The sequence below is a fragment of the Hippocampus zosterae genome, chromosome 11 (assembly GCF_025434085.1).
Source record: "Hippocampus zosterae strain Florida chromosome 11, ASM2543408v3, whole genome shotgun sequence".
Taxonomy (NCBI): Eukaryota; Metazoa; Chordata; class Actinopteri; order Syngnathiformes; family Syngnathidae; genus Hippocampus; species Hippocampus zosterae.
Genome location: NC_067461.1, coordinates 2,265,327 through 2,291,934, shown reverse-complemented (window position 1 = coordinate 2,291,934; position 26,608 = coordinate 2,265,327). Strand labels below are relative to the sequence as shown.

At 50.3% G+C, this 26,608-nt stretch overlaps 2 protein-coding genes across 3 annotated transcripts in view; one reads left to right on the top strand and one right to left on the bottom strand.

Annotated features, from left to right (window-relative positions):
- Positions 1 to 1,781: 1,781 nt before the first annotated feature.
- On the bottom strand, positions 1,782 to 20,350 carry LOC127610532 (kinesin-like protein KIF20B). Its single transcript, XM_052080777.1, is given in 35 exon segments — positions 1,782 to 2,343; positions 2,614 to 2,741; positions 3,465 to 3,579; positions 4,098 to 4,166; positions 5,215 to 5,259; positions 6,635 to 6,844; positions 7,024 to 7,119; positions 7,480 to 7,647; positions 7,736 to 7,891; positions 9,150 to 9,277; positions 10,473 to 10,598; positions 11,039 to 11,099; positions 11,287 to 11,409; positions 11,486 to 11,624; positions 11,759 to 11,997; positions 12,193 to 12,813; positions 13,216 to 13,578; positions 13,966 to 14,132; positions 14,238 to 14,325; positions 14,989 to 15,103; positions 15,251 to 15,390; positions 15,561 to 15,701; positions 15,704 to 15,886; positions 16,035 to 16,197; positions 16,315 to 16,461; positions 16,537 to 16,608; positions 16,875 to 16,986; positions 17,066 to 17,263; positions 17,397 to 17,451; positions 17,510 to 17,694; positions 17,761 to 17,899; positions 18,448 to 18,579; positions 18,653 to 18,742; positions 19,180 to 19,282; positions 20,203 to 20,350. Coding segments are annotated over 34 exon segments (5,103 nt in total). The 5' UTR covers position 19,282; positions 20,203 to 20,350; the 3' UTR covers positions 1,782 to 2,256.
- Positions 7,888 to 26,608, top strand: part of LOC127610499 (high affinity choline transporter 1-like) — a 60,043-nt gene continuing 41,322 nt past the window's right edge. For both annotated transcript variants that reach the window (XM_052080712.1, XM_052080713.1), the window contains exons 1-7: positions 7,888 to 8,179; positions 20,845 to 21,049; positions 21,172 to 21,288; positions 21,659 to 21,814; positions 21,999 to 22,147; positions 22,236 to 22,379; positions 22,528 to 22,681. In XM_052080712.1, coding sequence (XP_051936672.1) covers positions 20,866 to 21,049; positions 21,172 to 21,288; positions 21,659 to 21,814; positions 21,999 to 22,147; positions 22,236 to 22,379; positions 22,528 to 22,681 — 904 coding nt within the window. In that variant the 5' untranslated portion in view covers positions 7,888 to 8,179; positions 20,845 to 20,865. The remainder of the gene's footprint in view (positions 8,180 to 20,844; positions 21,050 to 21,171; positions 21,289 to 21,658; positions 21,815 to 21,998; positions 22,148 to 22,235; positions 22,380 to 22,527; positions 22,682 to 26,608) is intronic.

Below are 26,608 nucleotides of genomic sequence, written 5' to 3'. Positions count from 1 at the left end.
AAAATGTCGGTTGTTTGTATTCTTTTGGTCCAATACACTCAGCTGAAAACGACGTCCTGTTCCTAAACTGTAAAATGTACTGAATTGTTCAAAACAAGGTCAACCGGCGCTAATCATCGTCCGACACTTCTTTCCTACCGATTTAATGTACTACATTGTACAATACATTACAATTAAATGTAATGTAATGTACTGGAGGAGGTGGGCAACAGAAGGATGCTAACTAAGCTAAAAGCTATGATGGCCAGTCCCCCCCAACCCCCTCCAGCCCACCCTGACAGCACTTGGTAGCTCCTTCAGCCAGAGACTGTTACACCCGCGCTGCAAGAAGGAGAGATACCGACGCTCATTCCTACCGACTGCTGTCAGGCTGATGAATAAAAAATAACAATCATAATACTAATAATAATTCAATGATGTGAAGGAAAATTGTAAATAGTACTGCGATTTATCCATTTGTGTTCATATTGCATTTAATTGAAAGATGTTTGTTGTTTTTTTTTCCCTCTTTCTCCTTTCTTCTTTCTACATACATTCTTGCTGCTGGAGGCTGTAAATTTCCCCAGTGTGGGACGAATAAAGGATATCTTATCTTATCAATAATAAAAAGGTGAAGAAAATTTCCAATCATTTGAGCGCCCCAACTTTTACGACGACGTCACGTAGTAAAACGCGTCCAAAAAGTTGACGACTGGCGCTATTCCTCCTTGTATTTCGACCGTGACGAAAACGAGTACAGTCGCAACAACAGGTTGCGGCGCGACCTTGCCCGCCCGGCTCAAGTTTGATGTGACCCGGGCTAAGTTAAACGAGGCCACCGTTGGGATTCCGATGTTTGGCAAAAACATGATTAAAAAAAAAAAATCACATCCTCTCTCAGCGGCGGCCCGGTAGTCCAGCGGTTAGCACGTGGGCTTCACAGTGCAGAGGTACCGGGTTCGATTCCAGCTCCGGCCTCCCTGTGTGGAGTTTGCATGTTCTCCCCGGGCCTGCGTGGGTTTTCTCCGGGTGCTCCGGTTTCCTCCCACATTCCAAAAACATGCATGGCAGGCTGATTGGACGCTCTAAATTGTCCCGAGGTGTGAGTGTGAGCGTGGATGGTTGTTCGTCTCTGTGTGCCCTGCGATTGGCTGGCAACCGATTCAGGGTGTCCCCCGCCTACTGCCCGGAGACGGCTGGGATAGGCTCCAGCACCCCCCGCGACCCTCGTGAGGATCAAGCGGTACGGAAAATGAATGAATGAATGAATGAACATCCTCTAACCAATTCATTTGAAAAATCAAATCAATAAAATGCATTTGTTTTAGTTTTTTTGGTATCCTGTAACACTCAAACAACAAACGTCTGAATGACAAGGAAACATCCTGTCCGTGCACGCCCACATGCGCCAGCCAGGCTTAGTTGGTGCTTTCCACCGCCAAAGAGCCAAGTAGGAGTGATGTCATGACATCATCGTAAAGCACTAAAAATATCAGCGCTTACGTCGACGTTTACTCACAACAGCGCCTGCGCTATTCATAATCATAATGGACGATTAGTATCTGCTATTGCGGTGGTGGAAAAAGAAAGAACTGCTGCGATCCTGGAAAAAGGGCCGTACGAGTACACAATTTAACCCGACCCCTGACTGGTAACTCTGATTTCCAGCTTAAGCCCGTTCTTTGTTTACCTATCAAAGTCCTCGATTAATTCAATTTCTTCAGGTGTGAGGAATGCAAACGTTCACTGGAATCTCTTACGTTCACGGCTGCTAGACGAGCGCGAGCGCGCAGGAGCAGCCACATTAGGGGAGTCAAAGGAGGAGCCAAGTGGTGAATTTTAATCGAACATTTTAATCCTCAAAACAAGCGTTCGTCAAAAACAAACCGGACGTGTTTAAAGTGCACAACCATTCAGCGATGCCATGAAAACCAAAACCGCTAATGAGTTAGCATCGTTTCGCGCTCAAACGACGAGTCAAATTGCACATCGACAATGAAATAAAGTGAACGGGCGCGTTAGCGTCAACGGTCGGACAGCGATCAAATCGGAAACGACTTCCGCGAAGTTCCTCTCGTGCGACGTTAGCTTAGCCTGGCTTAGCATGGAAGACTGCAAGACGGCGCTACGAACGTCGCCGCGCTCCTCCAGGGTGGCTAGCGAGGCGAGACCGACAACATGACGCGCAACTTGGTCAAGCGCAAACAACGGCATTATGGTGCCTTGACGCAATCATCCAACAGAACATGAACAAGCATACAAACGTGTGTGTGTGTGTTAGTTGCCAATTCTGGAACGAAGTCGTCTTTTGATGATGAGATGATCGCTTTGTTTGTCCTGGGTCACCAGGCTGGTACCGACCATCTGGAACGACAAGCAAGCAAACTCTTCAATGTAAGAGCACAAAAAGCCCCCCCCCCCGGTGCCCCCACATAAATATTTACGATGATGTGGGTGGTGTTTTGTGGGTTGTTCAGATATTTTGTCAATTCAAATATGTGCATTGGCTCTATTTGGGGGAAACGAGAAGAGTCATCCAAGTCCACAGGCGGTGGACCGTAACGTGCGGTATCTGGCAACATAACGTGTCGACGAACGCCGCGCGTGTGGAGTGAAAGGCTTGCGCGGGTATACCGGGTGCGCGGGGACGGCCATGGGGGAGGAGATGTCGGCGCTGAACAACTTCCTTTTGCTCTTCTTGCTTCTCAGGCCAATGGAGGACGAGGACGACGAGGCGCTCACCAGGCCCATCATCTTCTTGGCTGCCATCCCAAACCAAACGCAGCGTTACTTTAACGCAGGCATGTCCAAAGTCCGGCCCGCGGGCCAAATCCGGCCCGCGGTCGAATTTCATCCGGCCCTCGGCCCCCGTCATAAAATCAGTGCCGTCTGGCCCGCAGGTTGGGCGCAATGGAACACGTGTTGCATTGACTGAGGTCTCGTAGACTGGTGAGTGATGTTTCATAGAGTACTGCTTCCCTCTAGTGGCTAAATGAGTAATAGCATTCACTAAATGAGTAATAGCATTTTGACACTAGAGGGCATCACTCACGAGTTAACAAGACATCACTCCGTGTTTATATTGACTGATGTCATATGATTGTTGAAATTAAAATAAAAATGGAAATGTGAAACAGACTGTCTTACTAAAATTTGTTGAACAATATTGTTGTTCAATGTAAAGAATGTCAGCCAAGGTCGGCCCCCCGACATTTTACCACATAAAATCTGGCCCCCTTGGCAAAAGGTTTGGACACCCCTGCTTTAACGTCTCGTTTGGCACGTTGCGCGATGATGGACCGAGACGGTAGCGGAAAACGGAGGCGGAAGAGGAGGATAACGAAGATGAACGAGCGCAACAAGGGGAACGGATCATCCGGGGAGGAAAACCATCCCACGCGGAAGACCTCGAAATGGAAGACGGATGGAGGACGAGAAGCACTTTGAGGCGGAACGGAGAGAGGACGCGGTGGGCGTCGACTGACCTTTGGACCCGATGAGAGTGGGCGAACTTTGCAAGAAATCGCCGATCTTCTGCAGCGTTGCGTCTTTCCGAGTGCGGGCCATGCGGGAGCCGGAGGGCGCCAACGAACGAGACTGCTACACACACACACACACACGAAAACTTTGGGATTAAAACCTTAGAAGGGATGTTTCGCCATCAGAATGAATTGAGTTTTTTCCTCTTTGCTACTAGCTTCTGCCGTTGACGCCGCGCGCCGCTTGCGCTAACGACGCGGCTTCGAACCGAGAGCAGCTAGTTGGGCGCTGACAACATTTTCAAGTGGCCACTCTTCCAAAAAAAACAACTGGCAAAGAAACGGACGCAATCGGTGGCGCAATCGTCGGCAGATTGTTTTGCATGCGGAAGGCAAAGCACGAGTCGCAAAACAAGTCGGCCATTTTGTTTTTCTTTCCACACATCGGGAAACGTTTGACCCCGGAGGTACGTGCTTCCGAGCGGCAAACGTTTGGCCTGTGCAACTCAACATGAGAGGGCGCCTTCGAAAAACTGAAGGGAGCCAATTTTGACAAGACAATGACATTTGTGATGTCACGTGACGGAAATGTGATCATCCGCACAAGCAAAAGCGTGCGTGCGTCCGTCTGCTCATCACCTCCTCTTGGTGCTCGCTCAGTGTCGGCGTCACTTTAGCGTTTCTTCGATTCTCTGCCTCCACTTCATCCTGCGAACACACACACACACACACACGTTTTGTTGGCGCACATGCTGAAGGCAGCGAAGCTTCCAGTGACATGATCATGAATGGGGTGCATGGATGGGGCATGGGGGTGCAGGTGGGTGCGTGGGGGGGTCTTCCTACCTTCTTTAATCGAGTACGCAATATTGTCAAAGTGTGCCGCGGGTACCCAGAATGTGCAACGCTCTTCCGCGCACATCGTTGTTGTCAACCGTGTCGAATTAGAAAGAAGCTTCATGCTGCTAGCGCCGTGTGCTAAAGCTAATCCCTGGCAACGCTGCCGCTCTGCTTACATTTTGGCTTGGACACAAACGCGCTTGGCCCGCCGGGTTCTGGCCGAGGTGCCAAGTCACTCGGCGCGGGGGCGCGAAATTATGCTAATTCACGCAGAATGACTCGTTTCATTTCACACTTCACAGATGTCCTGGCGCTACAAAAAAAATGCACGCACGCACGCACACACACTGCAAGCAAGAATTTGGATGTATTGATTCATTTCGCTTAATGTGTCTTCTTTCTTTTCACACATTCCGAAGCTAAATATACAGGCGTGTGCGTGCTCGCGAGTTGAGATGTGAAAATAAAATGTGAACAGAGACGTAGATGATTCAAAATAATGTTTTGGTTCGGCGGCCTATCCCCGCCGTCTTCGGGCAATCGTCAGGGGGGACACTGTCCCATCGCCGATGAGCTCTTTATAGCACAGGCCTGCAAGCTACGCACGTTGTCCTTCAGGGAATCTTGTTGGCGACCTCGGACATTTATCAGACCGCTGCTTCGCGCAACTAGCGTGCGCGTGTTTGTTTGAGCGGCAGGTTATGAAATTTGGATGAGGAACATCCGGCACAAATGTCCCCCGAATTTGCATGTCGTGACTGGCAGATGGTGCGAGTTCTTATGATGATGATGGTGATGAGGAATAAATGACAACCACAAGGTTGTCGCTGAAAGTGAAAAGCAGCGACTGGGAAGGCGAATATTGAGATGGGTGTGATGATGAAGAAGATAAAGGGATGAAAAATAAAAAAAATACCTGGGGTTGATTTGTCGGACGTTTGCTGCGTCTAAAAATGTGACACTTGAGGTGGGTGGTTTGGGGGGGAGGGGAGGGGAAGCAAGTGAGAGTTGTTTAAAAGCTGCGTGGGGGAAAAAAAAAAAATCCAAACAGGAATATACAGTGTTCAACCCCCCCCACCCCCCCCAATGTCAATGTTTTGTGGCCGGCCAACTTGCCGTGGGTTCACATGAATGATTGCTGACAAAGGCAATAAACGTTAGCATCGCTGTACCAACATGACACATTGACAACACAGGCTGTGAGTTCTGATGTCCAAAGTGGAACGTGAACACGGAAAATGAAGAATAACATGTCCACACTCACGTACAGTAATCATTCTTTTTATGTGTGGGTTAGAAGACTGCCCCCCCCCCCCCACACACACACAAGCGTGCACGCTCAAAATGTATGTAGCTGATGCAATATATAACGGCAATAGTGGGAACTAAGCCTCTATTATTTTTTTTCTATGGTTGGATTCGGTTTTGTGCTTTGCGACGGTCGTTTGGTCTACTTGAAAGTGACTTGAAAGCGAACCACCTTCAAGGAATCCTGATTGCGGTCTGCAGATTTCAAAGCAGACCTTTCCTCAACTCGTGCAAGTGACTCACTCATCTGCTTTCGTCAGTGATTTTCGCAGAGGGTGAAGGAAATATGCGCCGGGAGTACAGTGATCCCTCGCTATTTCGCGGTTCGTTTATCGCGGATTCGGTGCGTCGTGGATTTTTTTTCAAACGTGGTTAGCACGTGGGCTTCACAGTGCAGAGGTACCGGGTTCGATTCCAGCTCCGGCCTCCCTGTGTGGAGTTTGCATGTTGTCCCCGGGCCTGCGTGGGTTTTCTCCGGGTGCTCCGGTTTCCTCCCGCATTCCAAAAACATGCGTGGCGGGCTGATTGAACACTCTAAATTGTCCCTAGGTGTGAGTGTGAGTGCGAATGGTTGTTCGTCTCCGTGTGCCCTGCGATTGGCTGGCGACCGGTTCAGGGTGTCCCCCGCCTACTGCCCGGAGACAGCTGGGATAGGCTCCAGCACCCCCCGCGACCCTCGTGAGGATCAAGCGGTTAGGAAGATGAATGAATGAATGAATATATAGATACATATACATATATATATATATATATATAACATGGAGTACAGTACTGTATATGTTGCTCTATGTGATTTGCAGCTTCTCACGGACTGTTTGCGAACTTAAATTAAAAAAAAAAAAAGTTTAACCTGTATATGTTAATTGGTCGCTACTTCGCAGATTTTCGTTTATCGCGGGTGGTTTTGGTCCGCATTACCCGCGATAAACGAGGGATTACTGTATTTATCGGAATAGAGGTGGCACCCAAACGTGACGTTTGCGTTGTATGCGGCGCCACGGTTCTCGGACGGAGGGGCGTTTCCCTACCTTGTCCATGTCGGCGCTCTTCCTCTTGCGGTTCGAACGTGTGATCTTGACGGTAATGGCGCTCGGGTCGCCCTGGCGCCGCAGCGCCATGCGGTTAGGCTGCAGCGGGCTGAAGGAAATCTCCATCTCGGGCTGCGGGAAGCGGCTGGAGCGCCCGTTCTCCGTGGAGATCTCCGACGATTCCAGCACGGACGGGCATCCCGACGAGCCCTGAGAGGCGATGCGAGGGGCAGCACGTTATCCACAGTCGCACAAGACGGCCAGGATATTTCACACATTCGACTTTTTCACGTGTTGCATGCAAACACGGTAGTTACGAGCGACCTTGACTCTATTATTTTTTTTTTCCCACGGCACTTTGTTAGTGTAGTTTTAGTGCGAGCACTGACCTTAGTGTCAGCGTCGTCCCGTCGGCCACCCGCAAGCTCGCCGTCCTCTTTGAGCGATGTCGTGTGACTTTCCGTCTCCGCCACGCCGCCGCCAGCCTGACAGAGAAGATGTTTAAGTGGAAGAAGGATGACGATGATGCCGAGGTCACGTCAAGGGCAGGAAGCGACGCCATTTTTAATGAATGCACGCTTGAGGAAGTGTCCGCTGAGGGATGGCAAATTATTTATTCCAAGAAGAAGCATTCTTTTTCTCATTGAAAAGACAAAGACGGCTTTACTACTCGCCGATTACAGTGGAAGCTAATTTTTCAACAGTCACAGTTTTTGGAACAAATTTTTTTCCCCCGCCCATCACTTTGCAGAAAAGCAATCACTGCAAAATGCTCAGCTGGCTTTGGCCTGACCACAGCATGAAGACAAACCCGAAAGAAAGGTGGCGGCGGCGGTTGCACTGACCTCTGGCGGCGACCGCTCGCTGTTGTCACGAAGCTGCTGGATGATTTTGTCTTTGTCAGCCTGGCTGGCGAGAAGCTTGTGAAGTTGGACCTCCAAGGCGGCGACCAGCGTGTCTCTCTCCTGCCTCCAGTTCACCATCATTTGCTCTTTGGAATGCAGATCCGCCTCCTGGACAAAGGTCGAGCAAAACAAAGGAATGCAAGGAATATTACATGACGACTCTCGACCGTGCCGATTTAAGACCAGGGCAGCTCACCAGCTCGGCCTGCCGGGCCAGGTAGCGCTCTCGGTCCTCCGCAAACTTCTTCATTTCCTGGTTGCGCTTGTCCTCCGCCTCCTTGATTTGACCAATCAGCGCCATCTTCTCCTCCCGCCACTTTTGACGTTCCGTCAGGTGCTTCTCCTCAAACAGCTTGGCGAGAAATCAGTAACAAGACAGTCGAAAATTGTTCTCAAGAATGCACCGGCAATGAGTCATAGGTTAAAATCTCTTGTTCTTTCAACTTTTAACATGGTTGACAAGGGGCGGAGACATGCGACAATTGGCACGGAGAAGCTTGGCGTGGTTCAAAGGCAGTCAAGGTGACATCCGAAGGACAGACGCTCTCATCTAAAGGCTCTACTCGGGCCACGTGGAGAGTTTTGTTGAAGAAAAAGACGGGAGCAGCAAACATCTGCCGTCGGCTTTTTGCAGCACAAGGTAAGCTGACGCTTGCGACTCCACCGTGATGTTGATCAAGAAACATCAAGAGCGGGTCGCGATCTGATTTTTACTGAACCCGGGCAGACTTTTCCACCATTCTGGGCACTCACACTTGGAAGGTTGCAATGCAGACAGGTCGAATAACACTTGAGGGGGGGGGTCATTCCCTGAAAAAGGAAGCTCGCTCTCTTGCAACGTGTTTTTGTAAATTTGTGCACTGTACCAAGGGGACCTTTAACTCTGGTGCAAGTTCACCTTATTAGTCGCCGTGTTAAACAAACATAAATATAATTTGACTGCACTACTTTTCAACAAACAATACGCAAACAGTTTCAAGAGCAAAATGAAACCGTCAAATGAATGGCTATCAGTTGAGAATTATTCATTCATTCATCTTCCGTACCGCTTGATCCTCACTAGGGTCGCGGGGGGTGCTGGAGCCCATCCCAGCCGTCTCCGGGCAGTAGGCGGGGGACACCCTGAATCGGTTGCCAGCCAATCGCAGGGCACACATAGACGAACAACCATCCACGCTCACACTCACACCTAGGGACAATTTAGAGTGTTCAATCAGCCTGCCAAGCATGTTTTTGGAATGTGGGAGGAAACCGGAGCACCCGGAGAAAACCCACGCAGGCCCGGTGAGAACATGCAAACTCCACACAGGGAGGCCGGAGCTGGCATCGAACCCGGTACCTCTGCACTGTGAAGCCCACGTGCTAACCACTGGACTACCGGGCCGCCCCAGTTGAGAATTAGTGATCATTAAAAAAAATAAAATAAAAAAACATTTACCTGTACCCAACAACTGAATTTTTAAAAAGTCCAGATATTTTTTCATCCATAAGGGATAATCATGATACAGCAAACGGTGTGTGTGTGTGTGTGTCCATTATATGCGGTCCATATGTTAAACAGTGGAGTTAGTAACCCTTTGACAGTCAATCAATAACTCCCCGCCGGTTACCGTCATGTTCTGGTGAGCGCTCATGGCTTCCTCTTTGGCCAGCTGCAGGTCACGTGACAAGGCCTCGGCGCATTGGCTCGCGTGGCCGGCGTTTTGTTTTCTCAACATCTCCTTCACTTTGTCCACCTCTGAGCAAAAACAAGACGGCAATGAGTGCTGTCATCTCATATTTTTGTTTTTTGCTCAGCAAGTTTGGAAGACAAGTTGCGACTCGACCCTCCCTGCGGCTTCAACAACGTGCGGCTGATTACAGATTTTCCTGAATAACTAACAAGCTGCTTATTTGTCACCGCAAATGTTCATTCAAAGGACTTTCAACATTGGACCACTTCCATTGTCAGTGATGTAACTTGCTCCAAGAGAATGTACAATTTTCAACTCAAACGTATTTTTCAAGCACTTTAAAAACAACCACCGCTGTATACAAAGTGCTGTACATGGATCATATATACAACAATAAGCAATGAAAAAAAATAATGAAGAACAAAGAAAGTAGAAAGGACAAAAACAGTCAAACTAATCATCAAGTCAGAGTCCTGTCGAGTCAAAATGCAAAGAATAGAAAGAAGTTTTGAGACGAGTTTTAAAGATGGGCAGCGAGGGGGCTTGTCGAATGTTCATTCCAAAGAAAGGGACCGGCAACGGAAAAGGCTCGTCTACTCTTGAGCCTCCGCTTAGTTCTTGAGACCTCTAATAATGTCTGAACCGCAGACCCAAGGCACAGGTCAGGTGGGGCCAGGCCATTTCAAGATTTGAGAAAAAAAATAATCATAATAAAAATCTAATAGAATCTAAATAAGAACTCTAAAATGTATTGGGAGGCAATGAAGGGATGCCAGAGTTGGAGCTATGAGCTCCCTCTTACGAGTAGCATCTTAAGAGGCGATCGGCGGCATTTTGGACCAACTGGAGACGCTTCATGGAGGATTGGCTGACTCCAAAGTCAAGTACATTACAGTAATCCAGCCAAGATGTGACAAAGGCATGAATGACTGTTTCAGAAAGGAGAGGCTTGACTTTAGCCAGCTGCGTAAGCTAAAAGAAGCAGAGTAGTTCGGAAGCCGGGTGCAAAATCGGCTTGCCAGTGGCGGGTCATTGTGATTTTCTATGAATGGGATAATTTGAAAACAAACACTGACAGAGAACCGTAGGAATGAAGAGCTGCAGATATTTGCCCATTTCCGAATTGTGACTATATCGTAAGAACATGTGAGGGTGATTTGAGCAAATGTGGGATTTCAGAAGTAAGTAGCCGTTCCACTGAAAAAGGTCCGGTGAGTCGTGCGGTCGAGGAAATGGTTCCGCTCTGCCCGTACGCCTTACCGTTATTGAGCTCCTGGATAAGGTGGAGTTTGTCATCCAGCATGCGCTCCATCTGCTCCTGCGTCTCCTCCTGCTCGGCGAGAGCCGAGCGCATATCGTCCACCAGCCGCTGTTTGGCCTCCAGCTCTGTGCGAGGTGGCAAGCGACAACCTTAAGCGGCGGGGCGGGCACAACAGGGCTACGCGCGAAACAAGGAGGGAGGGACGTACAGGGGCCACTGGGACCAAACACCATCACCTTCTGTCTTCTTTTCATTGAAATTCGAGAAATTTAGTGCCATGTAGGTCTTGATTTCCTCTCGACAGAATAAAAGCATAATAATAATAGCAGTGGAAGGAAATGCCATGTTTCCTTACAATGGAGCAGATACAGCGAGAACAACAGAGGCCCCAGTATTGAGCCTTGTGGAACACCACAGGACAGTGGGCAAGTTTGTGAGCTCAGTAAGAGTGACAGACATATCGTGTCCAGCAAGTGCTCCAGAAGATCAGATTGGACTGGATTTTTCATTTGTTGGAATCTGATGTGTCGTTTTCATAGCACTGTCCATCCTGTCGCGTACTCACCTTGACGAGCCTCACGGTACAGCCGCAGTGTCTCGGCATACTTGCTCTCTGCGGGCTGCTCCTGCAGGAAGGGAAAGAGAAAGCCCGAAGTAGGATACATCGTGAAGCGACCAAGGCAACTCACTAGATTCACTTTGTCATTTGACACACGGTCCCGGTTCTTTGCAAAGTCTTGTCGCGTTGAATATCGCACGCGCGACATGTACCGTGTCGTGCAACCAGGGAGTGGTCAAGGATTCGGAACCTACTGCCTTGAGTTGTTGGATCGTTCTGTCTCTGTTTGTGAGGTCTGACTGAAGCTGCTTCTTCAGCCTTTCCACGTCTGACAGCTTCTGTCTCAAGAGCCTCTCGTCCTCTTTCATGCTGGAGATCTGCAGGAAACCATCAACGCCGTCATTCCCCCCGTCGTCACATCGGACAACGACTGCGTTATGGTGTCCCACGTACATCTTTGTGGACCTGCTGCATCTGCTTCTTGTAGTCGGCCAGCTTTTCTCGGAGGTCGGAAGAGTCCTCTTCGTTCCTCTGCAGATTCGCACTCAGGCTCTGGACTTTGTCCGAGTCCTGCTTGGCAAGTTCCTTCAGTCTGGAACAACAACATTAGCGCAAAGAGTTAAGGTGCAGACTGTGGTTTCACACATCTCTTGGTTCTTCTCCTGGATTGCAGTCTGTCAGAAGGGCCCTTAAGAGGCCTTCAAATAAAAATAAAACGTGGCCTACTTGGCGATCTCGAGGGCTCTCTTCTCCAGCTCGGCGTCCTTCTGCTGGATGGCCTCGTGCGCCGCGGCCAGCAACTCCCGGCGCCGCTCGGCCTCCCTCTGCCGACACTCGTGGAGCGCCTGGACGTCGTCTTCGTCGCGACGCGCCTGCGCCTCCTGCAGCTTCTTCTGCAGAGCCGCCATCTGTGCCTCTCGCTCCCGCAATTTGCTCTCCAGCTCGTCGGCATTCGGCCCATCCGCCTGGTGATGAACGGCAAAATTCAAACCGGCCTCTGATCCGTGAACGTTTCCACGGTTTTGGTGGTCAGTGGATTGGATCTGGGGGATTGAGAAGCCTCCCAAGTAGTCCCCGCCGGGTTGTGGTTGGATTTATTTTCTTGTTGGAAAAATCCCCAAAGATGGTGGCCACTTGTCGCATTGCAAATGTAAGCTCACCTGTGGCTGGGACGCTTTGATCGGAGCTGCCGGCACGTGAAGTTGCTCCGTCTGGACCTCCTCATCTTTCAGCAGCGTCGCCGTCTTCTCTTCCTCTGCCTTCGAGGACGCCACTTGAGCCGCAAGCGCCACGTTTGCCCTGCCGAGGTCCTCTTCGGCCGCACATCTTCCGGCGCTTGCTTCTTGCAATTCCCTCTTCAGCCGCTCTGTCGTGAGCTCTCGCTCGCCGAGCTCCTGCCGGAGGCACCGACACGACGCTTCCCGTTCGCGCAGTTCACGGCCGACTTCCTCCAGCTGCTTGTCGGATGCTTCCTGGCCTTCGCGAAGCTGCTCTCGGAGATCTCGGACCATCCGGCGCTGCTCTCGGAACTCCTCCGCCGCGTGGCGGAGGCCGACGCTCTCTCGCAGCAGTTCAGACGAGAGCTTCTCGTGGGCCAGATCTTCTTTGACGGGCAGCGGATCCGATGTCCGGATCTCGCTCGCCGTGCTTTCTCGGGCCGTAGCTTTGCCGGGCCGCTGGCCGAGGGCGGCGCGAAGCTCTTGGCCGAGGGCGGCGATGTGCTCCTGGGCAGCGTGCAATTGAGTGGACGCTTGTTCTGCTCGCAACATCTCACTGGCGACCTGCGCTCGTTTCCACAAAAATCATTGTCACAGGTGTCATAGCAACGACCACCTCCTCTGATATCAAAGGCAGACATAATTTGCTCACCAGAAGTTTGCGATTGGGGGTTTTGTTGCGAAATTTCAGGATAAAGTGTGCCGAAGAGTGCAGGGAAGGCCAGAGCAAGAGAGCTCTTGCAATTTGACAACAAGGAGCCGAGAACAGGAAAATTCTCAACAGGTTTTTGACCTAAGAACATTTCCAGGGAATACCTTTCGGTGACTCTTCCAGTCTCTGGTGAGAAATAACGCTGTCCAATTTTTTCCCCCAACTTAAGGAATTTTGTAGTGCATATTCGATTCATCCTAAAATTTCACCCCGAATCCCCATTTGCCAAACTTGCTGAGAGATGCACATGTCACCTGCTGTTGGGAAGCCTTCAGTGCAGCAGTGAGCCTCGGAACCTCGTCGAGCAGCCTGCCAACTTCCTCTCTCCTGGTCCTCTGCCGCTCCGGCGTCGCGTCTTTGCTTCTTTTGGCAGCATCAAGGGCTGAGCAGGCGCCCTCCCGGGGCGTCCAGACTTCCTCTCGGGGTTCCTTGGCCTCGTCCAGGGCCGCCAGTGCTTTCGTCTGGCGGCGCAGCAGGTCCTGCAGAGCGGTCTTGGCCTCCTCCCTGGATTTGGTGACCTCCTGGAGTGCTTCTTCCGTGTTTAGGAGCTTCTTCTCCAGAGCGACGATGGTGTCCTCCTGGGTGGCTCGCTCTTCACGAAGGCCACCCAGCACCTCCTGAAGGCACCAATGTAGAAATTGTGGTGCATGACGACAGTTTTTTGCTAAAATGCCAACCTCAGACCTCACTTTCAGAATAAGGGTACAGCTGAACCACTAGACTGAAGGAAGGACGTGGTTTGATTGAATCATACGTGACCGGATGCACCATCCATTGTAACTAGATAAAATAGCAAAGCGTACTAATCATAATTTTTTTGAAAACAAACATAGCAATGTTGTAATCAAAAACGTTAATAAAATGTCAATGAATTGCACAGCCCTATCAGGAGGTCCTCACCTCGATGTTCTGTAACGAGCTTCAACAACACATAGCTGCTCATAACCCCCCCCCCTGCCCACCCCCAAGGAGCACGGACAACCTCCTCCGCTAGTACTCCTCACATGCAGTTCCTTCTTCTCCCGGCAGAGGGAGGCGTTCTCCTCCAAGGTGCGCTCGACCTCCGCCTGCAGCTCAGCCACTCGCTTCTCCAGCTGAAGCAGAGCCCGACATTTCTCCCGAAGCTCGGCCGCAAGCCTCGTCTTATCCTCCTCTGCCGCACTGCTCTCACCTTCATCGGATGACAGGAAGCGCGCGTGTGTGTGTGTGAATGCATACAAGGCCGATCAGAACTCCAGGTGGCGTCCCAAGCTTCCACAGTCCATGTGGAGCTTACCTGGCTTCATCGCGTTGCTCTGGAGTGTAGGTCCGTCCGACGTCGGTCTGTCTTCCAGCGGAGACGAGGAGGACGCTGACATTGACGCCTGGAAGGGGAGGAAAAAGCATACTTGTGAGCGCGCCCAAAACATATTTCGGATCCTGGCATCAATGCTGAGAAATGGCAGGGCCAAAGGCTGAAGGCTAAACCAGGCATTGCCCCTATCAATGCTAACATTGGCGTGTCAGTGGCATTTCCTGTGACATGTTAGCATGAAGGGCGGCCCGGTAGTCCAGTGGTTAGCACGTCGGCTTCACAGTGCAGAGGTACCGGGTTCGATTCCAGCTCCGGCCTCCCTGTGTGGAGTTTGCATGTTCTCCCCGGGCCTGCGTGGGTTTTCTCCGGGTGCTCCGGTTTCCTCCCACATTCCAAAAACATGCGTGGCAGGCTGATTGAACACTCTAAATTGTCCCTAGGTGTGAGTGTGAGTGTGGATGGTTGTTCGTCTATGTGTGCCCTGCGATTGGCTGGCAACCGATTCAGGGTGTCCCCCGCCTACTGCCCGAAGACAGCTGGGATAGGCTCCAGCACCCCCCGCGACCCCAGTGAGGATCAAGCGGCTCGGAAGATGAATGAATGAATGTTAGCATGAAGCTAACAAGCAGTTCACACACTGGTTGGTTTAAAAACAAGCAGCCTCACGATTCCATTTTAGTGGTGTAGGACGGCAGTAAAGAGATATTTGTAGTACCCCCCCATGGCACCTCACCTCGTGGTCCTCAGCCTCTCTGCAGGCAGCCATCTTGTTGGTCATCATCTTGAATATCTCCAGACGTTTCTCCGCTCGCTCCTCCAGGAGTTGCGTCTCCCTGGCCAGCCGCTCCCTGCGAAGGGCAAAGAGCAAGACGGGGCTTGACCTCGACGTCCTCGGAAGATAGGGCCGCCCACTCTGTTTCTCGCCAGGCTCACGTCCAGACAAACGGAAGGATGCGAGGACGTTTTCCGCCCAGCACTGGACAACAAAGTCTCACGTGAAGTCGTTCTGCATGTCTGCGAAGATCTGGCTGAACTCTCTGCTGACGTCCTCTCTGACACGAGTTTCCACCAGCATGCTCTCTGCTCGCTCCCGCTTCAGCGCCATTTGAAGACGTCTCAACAGCGCCGCCTGCTGCTAAAGAGGACATTGCATTTCCATTTTGTATTTTTTTTTTTTTTTGATCCAAGCCAAACTTTGAAAAATGTTTTCCTTTGGACTGAAGAACAAAGCAAAGGAAGCAGCTCTTCTCCCACACCTTAAAAATACTCGGCTGGAGAGAAGAAATGATACTTTGGTTGGCGAACCTGGTGTGTCATTTGACTGATGATGACTTGGTCCTCGATTTCTTCATGGTCTTCCTCCTCACTTTCATAGACCATGTCCTCCGCTGTAGTCTTTTCTTCGTCATCATCATCCTCCTGGCGATGATAAAGCTCACGTGTTAGCCAAAGGAGCCCCAAATGAGGACGAGGACGGGACGGCGCTGGCCACGCCCTTCCTGTCTCACCTGCACATCCTCCAGGCTGCTCTGCAAGCCAATCAGAGAGCCTCGCAGCGTTTTCCTGGCGCCTTTGTTGGGGTGCGGCTTGCGGGGTGGGAAGGGAGCGGCCCTGCTGGGTAGAAGCACCACCTGGAGAAGAGCATACTCCTGGATGCTTCATTGAGGAACTTTTTTGTCCCCCCCGCTAAAGCAACTCTAATTCCAGCTCGGGAACCGACAACACCAGCCATCTCATTCCCACATTGCTTTGCGGACGACAAGTAAAGGCGCCCTTCACCTTCTGCGCCAGGGCGGAGAACTTCAGGACTTGGAGCGTCTCGTCGTACGTGGACGCGCACTGGTTGACGTTGACCATCATGCACACTTTGCCTCGGCCGCAGAAGAAGGCCTGCAGGTAGTGCGTCAACTTGCTCTCGCGAAAAGGGACGTGCTGTGGCAGCCTGACCGGACACACGCGCCTGCGTTGACTCTCATCCTCTCTCAAAAGGACACAAACTCCCCCGAATTTGCAAGCGGGCACCGCACGGGGACGCCTCGTGCCTTTGCGTGCGACTGACTTAGCGTGTTGGTTGTGCCTGAGGGCGTTGATGCACTTCCCCAGGATGAGCAGCGACGCGTTGATGTTTCCGGCCTCCTTGAGCCGCTCTCCCCGGTTCTGAGTCTTGGCGCAGCGCTCCGAGCCGGCCAGGTCGCAAAGGCACAGCCTGCACGCCGACAAGCAAATGCGCGTTTAGCGGCACGTGCGCGGCGCGTTAGCTGCCGGCCCGCGCGCCACCTACTCGCTGACAGCGACCACTCGGGCACATTGGTCGTCCTTCATCCTCAGAATGCGGATGGAGAAGATGCTGTGACTGCAATAAAACAAAAACCATGCGGTCGAGTCACGACAATCGGAGACGTTTGGTTTTTACGAATATGTACGAATCGGTGTATATTTGCCGACAATTTCCGATTCGTTAATCTCGCCGACGTCAGTGAATGACTCCCGATTGAATCGGTCACTTATTATGACACAATTCCTGAAGATATCGCGCCGTGAGGCTGAGATATTTGTTGTGCGCGTTTAGAGCGTCCATTCATGATGTTTGTGTGTATGCGTGCGTGGTGGTGGACACACCTCCTGCTGGAAAGCTGGTTGATCCCAGTGGAGGAGAAGCTTTGGTTCTTCTTGCCAAGTTTCATGACTTGGTAGGCCTCGTGGGCGCTATCCACCTGCACCCAGCGCAGGTCTGCCGTGCGGATGACAAACGTTAGCGACGGTCGCGCGTTCTCTTAAACAAGAGAACGTTGAACGAGGCGCTCGCCGACCTTTGACGAAGGCGTTTCCTTTAACGTCCTGAGACAAGCGCAGGGGAGTCCTCCTGGCTGCCCCGCCGGGGGCGGCCAGGAGGTCGTGGATGTTCTCCTTGTAGATCTCGCAGAAGGAGACCCAAACGGAGAACTTGCTGTCAGCTTCCACTTGGAGACTCGGGTGGTCTTCCGCCGTCTGCCGGAGCAGCGACGAGCCTGTCGAAACAAGAGAAGCAAATGCGTGAGTTCACTTCACGGGTTTTTCCAGAGAGAAACGTCAGAAGATTTTCGTTGTAATGAATCGTTTTCCCAAATAAACCCCAAAATGCATGAAGGGGCCAGAACTTGCCTTGGAGGCGCATGGGGCCGCTGGAGCTCCCCACGCTGCTGCAGGCCTTGTCGTTCTAGAAGAGCAAACGGGAGCTTCAAGAGGCGCCGACAAGAAGCCGGCCAGGGCGTTACCTCTTTGAAGTGTTGCAGCAGGTTGTCCTTGAAGGCAGCTTCCTCGGCCCGCTGCTCCTCGCTCAGACTGACGAACTCACGGCAGCGTTGAGGTTTGACGCTGGGCCCGGTCGAGACCTTCCCCTCCATGCTGCTGAAGATGGCGTCCAAAGACCTGGGCAGGATGCCGGCGTCGCCATCCGGACCTGACGGGAGCGCCCGACGCATGAGGAGCCGTCCGCCGTAGTGGGGGAGAAGAACCGGAGGCGTACCCAAAAACGTGAAGGTTTTCCCAGCGTTAGTGACCCCGTAAGTGAAAAGCAGGGAATTCCCTCCGTGGAGAACATCTTGGACCAGATCCTTCACCGTCCCTTGGAACAACTCCCTCTGGGTGGCGTCTGGACCATACACCTGGACAACAACAACAATTTTCCACAACAGAATGTGGTAACATGGTACCCGTTTCTTCGTGAAAAAAAATATTTTTAAAAAATTCTATATTTTGGGGCGGCCCGGTAGTCCAGTGGTTAGCACGTCGGCTTCACAGTGCAGAGGTACCAGGTTCGATTCCAGCTTGTGTGGAGTTTGCATGTTCTCCCCGGGCCTGCGTGGGTTTTCTCCGGGTGCTCCGGTTTCCTCCCACATTCCAATAAAACATGCGTGGCAGGCTGATTGAACACTCTAAAAATTGTCCCTAGGTGTGAGTGTGAGCGTGGATGGTTGTTCGTCTCTGTGTGCCCTGTGATTGGCTGGCAACCGATTCAGGGTGTCCCCCGCCTACTGCCCGGAGACGGCTGGGATAGGCTCCAGCACCCCCCGCGACCCTAGTGAGGATCAAGCGGCTCGGAAGATGAATGAATCCTATATTTTGTTGGAGAAAAATGCTTTAATTTACCACACCCATTGTGCCAGGCGGCTAAGTGGTGCCGTCATGTCACTCAAGTGTTCCGTAAGCTGACCTGAGAGAAGCGGAAGCGCTGACCGGTGTGCAGGAAGGATTTGTCCCATTTGTCAGAGCTGAGGCGAGCCGTCGGCGGCGCGCTGGGAGGCCTCAGCAGGACTGTGTCCGGAGGCTCCACGGACACGCAGTCCTGCAGACAAACACGCGCGTTGACAAGTCGCGTCCGCGGCAACAGCTTTCGGCAGCCAAACGCTTGCGTGCACCTGCGACTCTCCATTTTGGGCCTCGGTCGCCGTGAAGGGTCGGACGCGGAGGTAGACCTTCACGTGCTCTCTGTCTTCCGAGATGCTGGGCTGCACCGCACCGCGTGCGCACAGCCAAAACACACGCACAGATGCCACACAAAGAATGAGTCTAACTAAAAAGAAGTGAACAATGGCGGTCCAAATGTGTTCCACTTCATCTGACATTTCCTCACAGGACCGGGATGCGGGCAGCATGTTGCCACAGTGGTTAACAAGTGTGCTTCGCAGTTGTGAAAGTCAGGATTTGAATCTTGCCTCAGAACCTTTTTTTCTGTGAGGATTTGTCTCCCCGGCGTCAAATGGGGTTTTCCTCCGAAATTCACAAAACATCTTTGCTCCAGTCCACAATCTCATTTGGCTCGAGGGGTGAATGTGAGTGCGAATGCGCGTTTGTCAGCATGAGCGCTGACATTGACTGCCAACCAGTCAGTTGATTGTCTACAAGTGCCCTGAAGCGAATGTGTGTCCATGTCCGGGGTCAGTACCTGAGTCAGCTGTGAGTCGCTGAGGAGGCTGCTATTGCTGCTGCTGCTTTCTGCCCATAAACTGTTGAGGTTTTCCCGGTCAAGCTGACAAGACTCCATCATGCTGTCACAACATGAAACACAGCATTTGCAAATTTTTATTTTACCACAACACAAATTTGACAAGCGAAAACCCTCAGACCAAACAAACAAATCAAAAATGGATACGCAGGTTCATTTTATGGCACCTTGTGGCAGTGAGCCAACGAGCATTTGACTTCACTGCCTGCCGTCACGAAATATCATTGGCTTAACGCGGAAGATGGGTGCAGAAGACGAATTAGAGTGGTATTTCCACCTACAAGTGATCCAACTAATGACGATCACTTGTAGCATCACCTGGAAAATGAAAGCTCTCCGAAGGATTGACTCCAACTAAAAATATAAAAATAAAAAATAAAATAAAAGAATGACTCCAACTCCAGTACTGTAACTGATTTCACGTACGAGGCCACGCCCCTTATAGGCACACATCCATTATACTACAACTAGGACATACACACAGTACAATTCGATTTTATAAAACAAGATGAATGAATGAATGAAAGTTTATTCCGTTAAATTCTCTTTATGCTTTACACAGTGCTGCGCTATTTTTCTTTGTCGTCAAAAATGGAAACACAAAACTGGAACACATTAATGGTATTTCAAAACATTTAGATTGGAAAATAATAGTTTCTGAGCCACACGACAGGTTCATTTTAAAATAACTACAGATGAGTCAATCGTAAACAACAATTGCGTGGTCGTCTGTTGAACAAAATCATTCCCAACAACGTAGGTTTACTAAAACTGTTTAAATCTCGAAGGTCTTGCTCGGCGGCGACAAATCTAACTTTTTTTTGCTACAAACCTGCCAACCTGGTGTAACGCACCAAGGTGACGTCATTTGCAAACGCACAAACTGCTAAAAAGCTAGCTTACTTTTTTCACCATTTTAGGGACGCAGAAAGACGATAGCGTCGCGAAAGTTTTCACACTCACCTGATACATCACCTTGACACATTATAGAGTATAAAGATATATCCAAAGAGAATTGTGGAAGAAAAGTCCGCAAAATTAGGTAAACGTCACACAAGAACGCTCGCACCCATCAGAAAATGACAACAGCAGTCAAGTAAACGGAATGGCGCTGCCGGTTTGAAACGAGCCAATCACAATCACACCTTTTCTTCTTTTACTCCGATTAGTTCACTTTAATTTGTGCTGCTGACCCCTAGTGGAAATATTTTGAAAGGCGCCACCAGCACTGTCGACCGAGCTGCTTGTCCCCATTTCAGTGTTTTTAAATTACATTTGCTTTTGAATTCGTGAAAGGTTATGAGGCTAAAAATAGTAAAAAAAAGATTAACTACTCTAGAGCAGCTCTCTGTGTCGCTCAGTCGTGCACTTTGCACATACAGTATTTGCACATCTATTTTTGTGAAAAAAAAATTACATTTTCCAAAGTTGTAAAAATGAGCTTGATTGGACATGGGAAAACGACAGCACATGGAATTTACCTAGATTAGGACGCTCTTCCACACCCTGTGATGAAAAAAAAGAACTTGACGAATATATTTGTTGGTGGCAGCAAAAGTTTGGAAGACCAGATGAAACTTCCATTTTCATTTTTATTTTTTGCAGAGGAGTGTCTTTCATTTTGAGATGGCCGCCAACATTCCGGGCATCATCGCCTTGGTCTTCTTCTACGCACTGGTCCTCGGCATCGGGATCTGGGCGTCAGTCAGGTCCAGGAGGTTGAAGCGCAAGCAGGTGGGCGGCATCCTGGAGATGTCGTTGCTTGCAAACCGTAACATCAGCCTGCTGGTGGGGGTCTTCACCATGACAGGTGAGCACCTTTCCAAGCAACTTTCCATCTTGTTCTTTTTTTTGTGTGTGTGTGTGTGTGGTGGTGTGTGGGGGTGGGGTTCCCCGCGGAGTCAATGTGCTTGTTGTTCTTCTTTCCCGGAGCCACGTGGGTCGGAGGCGGCATAATCGTGGGTATCGCCGAGATGGTGTACACACCCTCCATGGGCGTGGCCTGGGCTGCCACTCTCATGCTGGGATACAGCACATCCTTTATTATTGGTAAATATATATACACACACATTATATCTATACATATATTAAAAGGGAAAGCTAAAACTTTTCAGTCAGACCTTTTCAGACTTCTCAGATAGACACTGACTCCATTTATTTTGTCAACTGGCTGCATTGAATAGAAACACCTTTGCGGATAGATTTTTGGAGTAGATGTCGACTCAACTTAAACATGTACCTGATCCAGATGATTTTATTTCGTGCAGCTCCTTGGCAAAATAAAATGGAATGAATTCAGCAGAACTTTTACTTCAGCACAGCGGTTGTGAAAGGGCCACGCGAGAGGATAATGTGTGTGAAAGAAACGTGTGATATTTCCCGACGGCCGATTGCCAAGATGATGTTGGCTCTCCAACAGGCGGGCTGGTGTTTGCTGGGCCGATGCGCGCCACCAAATGTGTCACCATGATGGATCCCTTCCAGCGCAAGTACGGCAAAGGCCTGACGGCCGTCTTCAGCTCCATCTCGATCTTCCTCGACCTCTTCTGGGTGCCCGGCACCCTCATTGGCCTGGGTGATGCGCACGCAACGCATGCACTCGCACAAGTTTGCATCGTGCCACGCAGACACATTAACACACATGTTCCTTCTCACATATACCCACCGAAAAACGTACACACTGGCACACACACCAAGCGCAGGTGCAGCGTGTCCCCGTCGTGACATCGTGCGTGGTGTGTGTGCGTGCTTTCTTTCAGGCGTGACCATGAGCGTGGTCCTGGACATGTCGTTCAGCGTGTGCATCTGGATCTCGGCTTGCGTGGCCATCACGTACACGCTGTTGGGCGGCCTCTACTCGGTGGCCTACACCGACGTCGTCCAGCTGCTCCTCATCTTCTTCAGCCTGGTCACAAACACCCCGTCACCCTCCTCACTCACTCACAGACTGACCACTCATTCACTCATTGCGTGTGCGTGTGTGCATGTTTGTACAGTGGCTGTGCGTTCCGTTCGCGTTGTCCAATCCTCTCGTGACGCCCATCGGTTCCACGATGATGAACAACACGCTGCACGCGCCCTGGGTCGGCGACTGGAACGTCAGCAACATATGGATCCTCGTGGATAGCTTCTTCATGTGGGTGAGGGAGTTGAGGCACTCGCACAGGGACAAACACACATGCACACACGCACACAATCTCACACACGTGTGTGTGTGTGTGTGTTTGTGTGTGTGTGTGTGTGTATGTTTGTGTGGTGGTGGTGGTGGGGGGGGGGCTGTTTTCTCAGACTTTGGGCAGTCTGGGATATCAGGCCTTCCACCAGAGGACGCTGTCCATGTCGTCCCCATCCACCGCCAAGCGCGTTTGCTTCATCTCCGCCGCCGTCTTCATCGTGTTCTGCATCCCGCCGGTGCTGCTGGGGGCCGTGGGGGCATCCACGGGTGAGAGCGCCTTGAAAAATTCGGATGCATACACGGGCCGTGGCGACGAGACACATATCAGTTCTACTGTTTGTCCGTATAAAGTTGGGAAGGTCTGTATGTGTCACTTCATATGTTTGTGTAAAAGGGGCAAAGGTTAGTGTCAAAGGGGTGTGCTGTGTGTCAGTCTTATTTAGCCCTCGTAGTGCACCGCTTGCGATAAATGTAAAATGATGTCTTTGAATCAAAGGCAAAGGCATTCAGAAAAACACGAGAGACCTGAAACCTATGGAGGGGTCCGGCTGATAATTCTCAGGCATTGCAGCAATAATAAAAAACATTTTGATACTTTAACCTTCACAATTTACATATTTTGCGCCATAGAGACCCATTATAATTCAGATTTTTTAATTCATCGTAAACCTAATGTGTATACATCCATTTCACGCGATTTTTACGTCAATCGCTTTGTTTTTGCTTGGACAGATGTAAGCATGCCACATTGTTGGGTTGAGGTCATTCCAATTTTGCAACTTTACATGAACACGTCCGGTCGGGATTGTTAGTAGGGTTTGTTTGGGACCTCCAGACACAAGTTTTTTCTTTTGCAAAAAATAAAGAATAAAAAATCCCAAAGAACTAATAAAAACTATAGATGTATGGATAGCTTAGATGCCTTTGAACATTTTGAGTGTTTGAAAAAAAAAAAAAAGAATGTTTTTATAACACAAAATACATCATTACAAAAATTGTAAAATGCGTAACTTAAGGCCTTTTTAATTTGGAGCACACAAGGGTTAGTGACTATGTAAACAGGGCTGTGGATGGGTTTTTTTGTCTCCATATGTGGCCTGTCACTTACTGGTGACCAGTTACCGCCTTTCACCCGTAGTCAGCCGGGGATAGGCTCTCCTGTTCAGGATAAGCGCTGTTGAAACGGATGGATGGACCGGTGAAGTTGAAAGTGAGTTTTGTCTTCAGACTGGAACGCGACATCATACGGTTCTCCGTCCCCTTACGAACGTGACGAGGCGGCGCTGGTTCTTCCCCTGGTGCTGCAGACCCTGACGCCGTCCTACGTCTCCATCATGGGCATCGGCTGCGTCGCCGCCGCCGTCATGTCGTCGGCCGACTCCGCCCTGCTGTCTGCCGCCTCCATCTTCACCGCCAACCTCTACAACAGCATCCTAAGGCCGCAGGTGCGAAAGCCGCAAAAGTCAGCGTGAAAGGGCTTTGAGGCGGTGTTTTGAAACACTTCTGACACTCAATCGGTGTGAGTGTCAATTTTAATAGGATCGTTGGAGATAGGCAGTCAGAAATAACGACGAGACACTTCTGGCTACCAACAATAGGCACTTTATTGGTCCCACACAGAAATGATAACACAGTTCAAACAAGTTGTATGAAGCTAAAGAACTCTTACCGTATGCCATTAGGGTGGAGAGCCAACACCCTCAGCAGAGTGAGCTTCAATACGAGCTGGGCGTCCGTACGCTACCCGCAGCAGACTCCGCTAAAGGAGCATCGCTCCCCTCCTTTTATCCTCTAAAGTGTGTGCATCGGGAGGGGTGAGTGGCCATTCTCACCTCCCCCTACGCCACACTGTTTGTTGTGTAACCAAGTGGCATTCCACGAGAACATCTTGCCTTGTTCCCTCTTTTGCAAACAAGTTTCGACAATTCAGGAACATAGCAAAGCAAACTATGAAGTCGCTTAGGCATGCAAGTTATGCAGCTAGTTCAAGAGTTTATCTCACTTGCAATCATTTAAAAGCATTCCAAAGCGAGTTCAAGAGTTTATCTCTGAGAAGATAGACATTGATTAAAGAAAACATCACAAAATATCTTAATATACCAGGCGGAATGAATGCTGATCACATGTCTGGGAAAGGGAAATACTGATCCTGGAAACTAAAATACTGAAGTGGAAACGGTGAATTTGTGGTCTGGCAGGCGTCGGAGCGCGAGCTGCAGCTGGCCATCCGGGCGACGGTGGTGGTGGTGGGCGTGGTCGGGACGGCGCTGACCCGCCTGAAGGCCAGCGTGATCGTCTTCTGGATCGCGGGGTCCGAGATTGCCTACAACGTGATTTTCCCGCAGCTGCTCTGTGTCGTCTTCTTTCCCGTCACCAACACGTACGGCGCCATTCTGGGCGGCGTGGCGGGCTTGGCCGTCCGCGTGTTGAGCGGTGAGCCCCTGCTGGGCCTGCCGCCCGTGTTGCGCTTCCCGGGCGGTATTTGGGACCACCGTGCTGGCGTCTACGTGCAGTACTTCCCCGTCAAAACCTTGGCCATGCTCTGCTCTCTGGCTTCCATCTTGTTCTTCTCCTTCCTGGCGTCCCGGATCTTCCGCCACCGCCTGCTTCCTGCTGCCTGGGACGTTTTGCACGTTTTCCAGAAGCCCACCCCCACCCAGGACCCCGCGTGCGTGGAGAACAACGTCGACGCCACCGGGCCCATGTTGACCACTGGCTGCTGAGTCAGCAGACACTCCAAATTAAATTGACTTTATTGCCAACACACGCATGCACACACACACACACACACACACACAAAATGTATGAGCTGATTCAATACATAACGGCAATAGTGGGAACTAAGCCTCTTTCGTTTTTTATGGTTGGATTTGGTTTGGTGCTTTGAGGGCATCACGGTCGGGTGGTGTTTTGAAACACTTCTGATACCCAATTTGAATGAATATCAAGTTTTATAAAGGATCGTCGGAGATAGGCACTCAGAAATAACGACAAGACACTTGTGGCTATCAACAATAGGCACTTTATTGGTCCCACACAGAAATGATAACACAGTTCAAACAAGTTGTATGAGCTGGGCGTCCGTACGCTACCCGCAGCAGACTCTGCTAAAGGTGCATCGCTCCCCTCCTTTTATCCTCTAAAGTGTGTGCATCGGGAGAGGTGAGTGGCCATTCTCACCTCCCCCTACGCCACACTGTTTGTTGTGTAATCAAGTGGCATTGATCTCAATCAAGTTTTGACAATTCAAACAAAGCAGACTATGAAGTCGTCAAGGCAGGCTAAATAGTTTATCTCTGAAGTCGTCAAAGCAGGCTCCAGAGTCCATCTCTGGAATTGCTTAGGCAAGCAAGTCACCAAGTCATGCAATCATCTCAAAGCAGTTTTTTCACTGAGAAGCAATACTTTGATTAAAGAAAACATCACAAAATATCTTAATAAAGCAGGTGGTCTCCTTGAAAGTGACTTGGAGCGAACCACCCCCAAGGAATCAACTCGTGCAAATGACTCCCTCATCTGTCTTGGTCAGTTCTTTTCGCAAAGGGTGAAGGAAATATGCCCGGGAGTATTTGTCAAAGGAGAGGTGGCACCCAATTATTTTTTTGTGGCGCCACATATATCGACATTTGCGTTGTATGTGGCGCCACGGTCACAGACGGAGGGGCGTTTCCCTACCTTGTCCGTGTCGGCGCTCTTCCTCTTGCGGTTCGAACGCGTGATCTTGACGGTGACGGCGCTCGGGTCGCCCCGTGTTGGATTTATTATTTTTTAGTAATCATACATTCGCGTATTATTCGATTGATTCTCGCGTCGTCAATTTACGCTCGCAAAGAAGAATGTTTCTGCCTGTCATGATAGTTTGATTTTGCTTGCAAAGAAGAACGCTTATGCTTTCAATAAAGATATATCCTTTATTATTTACTCACATCTGTAATCATTATATATTCTTCATTATATGCTCACTTTTGCTTGCTGTACTGTGTGAAAAGTTAGGGTCACAACCACCTTTCCGAGGACGTGGTTGCGAAGAGATAACTGTTAAGACTAAACAGTGAGCAAGGGCGAACAGTGAATGGAGACATCAACACCAGCTGCAACGTGATGTTAATGTGACATTTGCGCACAAGTTTCCCAATAAATGAGGAGGTGAAGGGGGAGATCGTTAGGGTTATGTGCCGAGAACTGAAACCGAAC